At 43.3% G+C, this 7,092-nt stretch overlaps 1 protein-coding gene and 1 long non-coding RNA gene across 2 annotated transcripts; one reads left to right on the forward strand and one right to left on the reverse strand.

The window, feature by feature from the left end:
* Positions 1-282: 282 nt before the first annotated feature.
* On the reverse strand, positions 283-4,209 carry LOC135383413 (uncharacterized). Its single transcript, XR_010419861.1, has 3 exons — positions 3,716-4,209; positions 3,408-3,546; positions 283-2,727 (listed from the first exon to the last, which is right to left on the reverse strand). It is a non-coding gene; the product is annotated as an uncharacterized LOC135383413 (long non-coding RNA).
* Positions 4,210-4,715: 506 nt separating this feature from the next.
* On the forward strand, positions 4,716-6,709 carry LOC135383414 (uncharacterized). Its single transcript, XM_064612876.1, has 4 exons — positions 4,716-5,293; positions 5,579-5,611; positions 5,888-5,944; positions 6,022-6,709. The coding sequence occupies exons 1-4, from the start codon at positions 5,027-5,029 to the stop codon at positions 6,121-6,123; spliced, it is 459 nt and encodes a 152-aa protein (XP_064468946.1). The 5' UTR covers positions 4,716-5,026; the 3' UTR covers positions 6,124-6,709.
* The last annotated feature ends 383 nt before the right edge of the window (positions 6,710-7,092 follow it).

Here is a 7,092-nt window from a genome sequence, read left to right on the forward strand (position 1 = left end):
AGACCACTGCAGCATATTAATGTTGTTTCACAAGTATAACACCACAAGATTTTGCGAGGGTCAGTTGGTGTATTTAGTTATGTTGGTCACCTCCTGCACCAATTTTAATAAGATTCAAATGTGTTGCTACCAACCAGGACCTAAGCCTGACCTATGATCTAATAATAATAATAGTATCTATCTATGACCTATATCGACTTTCACCACTAGTTTGGTTTCACACGTGGCTTCTAGTGTAATTCGAAGCTGCTCAGTAGAGCTGACAGGAGACTTGCAGAGTAGAGAATTTTTTAATTTATATTTTCCAAAGAACATGTAAAAAACAATGTGCTGTACCAACTGTATTCAAAGAAATACAGATATACTTTGGTTTAGCTATGTGCATATTAGCAGATTACAGGTGACCGATGACACACAATGGGCGTCAAGGGTGAGAACACAAGAATACTACCACTGCAGGCACTGTCCTGAAATTCTAAGTCACCATTTGTCAGAAAGCAATGACCACACACAGCCTAAGGATCATATTGAGCTCCTTCCATTATTCTTTTTATTGACAGCATGTTGGCTGCCATCCAGTCCATGAAAGTGTCCCTTATCGTTGAAAGAACAGTTCAACAGCAAGCGAGCTGGTGATAGTGTCCATGATGGCGAGACCTGAAGAGGAGATACAAGAAGGGACATAAACACGCTATGTTGAGACATTGTGTATGTCCCTTCCTATCCCTCGTCTCAGGGTTTTTCGCTATGGACCTTCATGATGTTTCCTTCCGGAAACTTTTTATTTTTATGCACAGTTGTGAAGGTACAAATCACACAGTACTTTTCTTGAAACAAGAATCCATAGAAGGTGCACAGTCATCTTCAGCATTGCACACATCTATGGTACATGTTAATCACTTTGGAATGTCACACATGTCATGGAGGCCGGCACATGATTAGTGGTGTTGAGCAGACAACGATTTGTCATATTTTAGGCCCAAAAAGCAGTTTTGGCACCTGCATGTTGAGACAGATGTATCTCTACATACTTTGCCATGACACAAATATATGAAGCAACAAATGTACCCTCTACTTTATTATGGTTATTAGTCAACACTGCCAAGAATGTGGGAACACAGTCTTGTACAACCTACACTCTTCAAAATGACCTTCACACACGACACACTGTAGGTCAACGAGACTCCAGAATGATGTCCTCTCCCTCCCCATTGGCTGAAAACATTTTTCTGTTACTTTGCATAAGGGGAAGTTAGTACAAGAAACGCACACGTTCCTTTTTTGAGCAAATCAGTATTCAGAGCGTTACCATACGGTGGTGGGCCTGCAGTCCATTACGTGGTACAGCACATACTGCAAAAAATTTATGTCCCCCATTCTAATGACAGTCTTCTCCAGTTTTTCAAACTGCCATTTCCCATAGTGCTTTATGGTATGACACAGCATTTCTAAATCTTTACTGTAGTTTACCGATTGTAGCAGAAAGAGATACCACTGTTTCCGATCACAGGACGCAAGCCATAAGTGCTATACGGCAACAGTACATGCTGCTGTCTAGCAGTTGTTTGTGTTTGGACATGGTATGGTGCATGCAGGGTAAATTCCATGGTTAAAATATCCAAACGTGAACAACTGTTAGATTACATGATGTAGAATGCTCTATAGTACAGTAAAACCTCCAAAGTCGGACACCCCCCTACCTCGGACAACTCCCCATGATTTCGTTGCACGGGCAGGCTCCTATTGAAACTACATGGGGACGAAATTCTCTATGTCGGACACCTCCCTATCTTGGAAGTAGGATAGGGTTTTCCCTGCAAAGTCGGACAAAACACTGACCAAATTACCTCAATATCGGCTCATCTTTGCACCAAAAAGACCCAAAATGAGCCAGTGGCCTTGACTTTTGCCCCTTTTTTCCCCTATACTGGTCTCAGCATTTTGTTGCTTTAGTTTTTAGAGTCCAAAAACAAGTGCTGTCAGTCTACATTGTAATTCTTTATGTGAGCACTTGTCTTCAGTTTGTCTAGAGCCTTTGAACGAGCACTGCACCAAAGCTATGAGAAGTGGGCTGACGCTTCAGAGACAAGTCCTTGCTGCTCGAAAAGCTCCAGAGGTAATGCCATTGAGTAGAATCTGAACAGAATTGAATATACTAAAATCAGTAATAATTATCAGTGAAGAGTGGGTAGAGGTACCACTACCAGGCACCACCACTAGGTACCACTAAGGACCTTAAATTGAAGAAGGGGGACATTTCTCACAGCTGTGATCTCTTCCATTTTTTGTTGCCGTCATATTCTGTAACTCGGACACCTCTATAAGTAGGAGACGCTTCGGCTGCACCGCGGGTGTCCAACATAGGAAGGTTTCACTGTATTTATGTTCCGTGTCATGTGACCACAAACAATATATGCTTTTGCTCATGCTGCACAGCAAGGCGAATTGAGCTGCATGTGAGGATAATAACATGAAACCCGAGGCGCGGAGGAAAAGGCATGACTTTACGGTCTCTGTGTCAGTTGTTTCATGTTGTAATTGCGTACCAGCTCACCTATACCTGAGAATAGGTTTGATGCATTGTACACGCACCATAGACATGCAGTATGTGGTGTGTTGTGATAGTAATGCCACTGCCAATTGAAGAATAATGCTCCAGGTGGATTGTTTCGGTACAATCTTGAACTATGCATACCAAGGGGTAGGGCATCTGCGTGACAGGTTTACCTGGAAGTAAGAATGTAAATGTTAGCTGAAGTCATTGAATAATTAACATTATCAATATACTGCTGTAGATGATACAAACAATAGCACACAAGATGCTCCGATATGTTCTGCAGGAATGTCTCTGTACTCACAATATTAGTACAGCAGCTACAGAAAGGCATAAAACAAGTTTTTGTATACATGATACCACTTGAATGCAACAAAAGCTTCTGCTGCACTGCCAGAACACCACGGCGGACAGATTTACCTTACTTCACCTGAGAAAAAGTATGTACTGTTGCACACATGATGCTGTTTGAATGTCTCGAAAAACATAATTTATGACCGAAAGACATGAACTGGAAGATTTCGATTTACCTTAGTCAAAACTGAGAAAAACTATGTGCTGTTGCGCACATGAAACTGATTGAACTGCCCTTGAGCGCTCTGGAAGAACACCTTATTTGTGACCAAAATACAACAGCTGAGCCAACATTGAATTTATACCTTACTCCAAATACACAAGATGTGCTGCCGTGCATATGATACGATGATACTGCTTAAATGTACTCTGAAAGCGCTGGCACCTCAGGCATGGTTGCTCTAAGCTAGCGAGCAACAGCAAGGGTATACGAACACAAGAAGTCGAGCACAAGTGATGGAATGCACTTGATTAATCAGAAAATGAAATGTCTCAGTACCAGGTGTCACTGTTCCGTCAGCAAAAACAGATGAACTTTGAAGGGGCGTCTGGTTGGCACAGGTGACAGCCTTCAGCTTGAAACCCAGACGGTGATAGTTGAGACGTGGAGTGCAAGCTTTTCGGTGGTGCCAGAATGCCTGTGAAATCATTTAACAAATAAGGCAATTCCAAATCTGTACTGAGAATACACCCGCTGGGGCGTAATCTCTAAAGGATGAAGGAGTAACTGACAGATAGCGTATTTTTCTCTTCTACGTGATGCAATTTGCACCGCATGACTGACTTGTCTAACATTAGGCGTCTTACCTTTATCTGCTGCCTAGTCCTGCCCCTGCAATCTCCTGCTGCAGATAAGGTTGGCACAGCATCCCGGACGAGACATCTTCGGCTTCTTTTGAAACAAGTTGCGTATTGCTTCCGTAGCATTCGTATGAGCCAGATGAACAGATCAAATCGCTGCTTTCGAATGTGGCACCCAGTCGGAGTTGTAACCGATTGTTGCAGTCAATAGATTTCTCTTTCGCCTTTCGGAAAATTGTGGTTTGAAACATTGGAACTGCATGCTGAAGTGTTCTTGCAGACTGGAGCAAAACGCTCACGCATTCTCGGCACGCAGCACAGAACATAAATCACACCAGGAAGTCTATACTGGCCTAGCAAATGCTTTGCAGTCGAAGGAAGCAAAACTCCTTCGAAGTCGAAGGAAGCAAAGTTTCTCGTGGGTCCAGAAATATACTGGCTCCCTAATAGCGAACTGTTTATCACTTCCCCAATGTGAATCTGCGCAGCAGACGGCTCGGCAGAAGAAACTGGCCGGCTTGGCGGAAGAAACCAAGCCAAAAGTCATGCCAAGCCGGAGCGCGGGCAGACCACGAATGTGTCGTCGACACAGGGTTTGCGGGCCACAAGACGGGATGTCAGTGAAACTAAAAATTCACTTTTTCGGAAAACCGCGAGGAGTTTGGGATAACTATTTTGCATACACAATCAGTGTTCCCTTATGAACACATCGTGTGAGTACCATTCCATTCTGTAACACTCGAAAATCGGCGTAGCTGAGCTTTAACCTATCGTCCCACTCACTTACCGAATCAGAGCTCTCCCTCCTTAAAGGGACTGTCGCATCCGGAACCGTGGTTACGAATCCAATACCAACGTGTTCGGTACACTACCACCCGAGCTATTTGCCAAATTTTCTCCTTCCAAAACGGACCGGGCGATGAGGAATCGAATTTAAAAGATCCGGTTTCGTTTTGATCCTCGAAAGCGCCAGCGCCAACAACATCACGTGATGCATGGTGAAAAAGACTGAGGAACTGTGTTTTTAGGCTAGGACGCGCACTGCCCCCGCAGAACGCTGTCCGCCCGGTATAAAGGGAACGGCCAACACGATCATCATCATCATCATCATCATCGTGGAATCTGGCTAATCCGCTTCGAAGGACGCTGTCGTCTGCCGCCAAGTCTGGGGCTGCTTTGTTTTTTTCCGGCACGTCGCCCGTATTCACATGTGACACTTTTTAGTAACGCGGATACTATCTCTACGCTTGCATCCTTCGCGTGAGATGTCGTTTCGCAGCGTTCCTGACTCCAGGAAAACTTCCTTCGAAAACCTCGATGTTTGATTTCGCACGCCAAGGATGCAGCTACAGCCAGACCCCAGACGAAGCGAAAGTTGGAAGCAGCTACATCACTAGCGGGTATCCAGATGAAGCAAGGAGTGTTCATGCTGTCCGTGTATGCTCCTCGCATTTCACCGATAATGTGTACCTGGATGAGAACATCGTGCAAGTGCAACTTGGATTGACACAAAAAAGGAACGAATTGAAACTTGACGCCGTTCCGACAGTATTCCACGAACAAAGCGAGCCAGCAACTTCGACAGTAAGTCACAATGTCTATGTAGTTTCCCAATCGGATCTGTCACTCTTGCGCGTGAGTAACTTAGCAGCAAAAGACTAAATCGGTACAACGTAAGGTATCCCCTAACCTATGATTAATAACTAGATAAATAAAATACAATAAACAAGTAAAAGAACATGATGTCATTCATGTGAACGTGTTGGCTTTTCTCGTTGTCGGACGCGTTATCATGAAACTTTCCCTGCTACTAAACCTGTGACTTTTGTGGAATGTGGTAGACATGATCGGTTTTCATGTGTATTACAGCTGCAGGCTGCTCGACAGGGTAAAGCGCAAGTGGTACGTATATTACTTAAATACATATTATGTGTTTGCAATTTTGGGACACAGAACAATTCGAAAACTATGAACCCCGAAGGAAGAACTGACGCTGTTTGTGTGCTGGTGTTAGAAACATGCACTATATACAAACAGTACCTCTGTCCGTAACATAAGCGCCATAAACCACTTCCCAGTTTCCTTTTATCTCTCTGTTTGTGAACTGTTTGTGTGCTGTAGGTTTTTTGCGGTTGTCGTAGCCAACTTGAGATGCACTTTTGACGTTCTGTGTTATAGAAGGACCAGTTGCTGCTGATCCAAGTCCCATCCATCCATGAAACGGCATCAAACAATGTACGTGTGTGCACGGCAATTTTGCTGAGAGATCTGGTTTTTACACTAATGCCTTTACGACGCCTCTGACAAATTAGGATCTTCCAGAACAGTGCTTTCTTCATCCAAGTTCAAGAAGTAAAGAGAATGACTTCATGGCTTCTACTGACATCTCACAGCTACATGCCAAGACAAAATAACTTGAAAACAGGAAATGAAAAGAAAAAAAAGGTCCGTTTCATGTCCACCCAAATCTTTGTGCAGAGGCTGACAACAACAACGTTATTGTGAGATGATGAATGATGCTGATGCGGCGTTGAGATTAAGCCCTTGTTTCCTTTTTTGTTCTACGAGGCACTGTCACATAAGCATTGGCCAAATTTGCTATCCTGTGAGCTTTGATAGGATATGCCGTAGATAGTAAGAGGCCTCTTACTGTAAAAGGGAGGTGCGTTATTCGAGTAGTGGGGTCTGAGGCATGAGGGTCATTTCAGGATGTACTAACCCTTCCAAAATTTTACACTTGGTTGTGCCCAGAGATCGATCCAGATCCCCCCCCCCCCAACACCCCGAGTTTTTTTCCTGTGTACCACTGTTATAATGAAACCGTCCAATTTACTGTCCAACCGTCCCGTTTTCATTGCAATTGAAGTACTTACGAAACTGTTTATTTTATTTTTTATTTTTGTGACTCCCCGCTTCAGATCCCAAGGGACATTGCCAGTGTGGTGCACGCTCATAACTGTCTGTGCATAGCAAATAATAAATATCTGTGCGTGAAGAGTTGGATGTGGACTTGTGCGATGGCTCTTGAATGGACAACACTCAGTCAACACAAAGATTTATTCACATTTGCGTAACTTATTGCCTGTCATTAAAATAATAATTATTATAATACATAGACAAGAGGTAATGCTCTTCCAAGGATCTCTGAAGTTACAGTCTTGAAAGCTGTTTTCAAAACAGTGGTGCTAAAAAAATTGGATCAATGGCAGGTATCAAAATTTGTTTTGCTGTATCAAGGCAGAACAATCTTCCGTGGGAATGACAAATTGTGGACATTCCCAGACCGATGTATCACTTACAATGATAATGAGGTGTAAGTGTACCATTAGTGAGTTATGAAATGTTACCTGAAATTATTTGACGTGTTATATCCCTCACATGCT

This window comes from Ornithodoros turicata, chromosome 2 (assembly GCF_037126465.1).
Source record: "Ornithodoros turicata isolate Travis chromosome 2, ASM3712646v1, whole genome shotgun sequence".
NCBI classification, from domain to species: Eukaryota; Metazoa; Arthropoda; class Arachnida; order Ixodida; family Argasidae; genus Ornithodoros; species Ornithodoros turicata.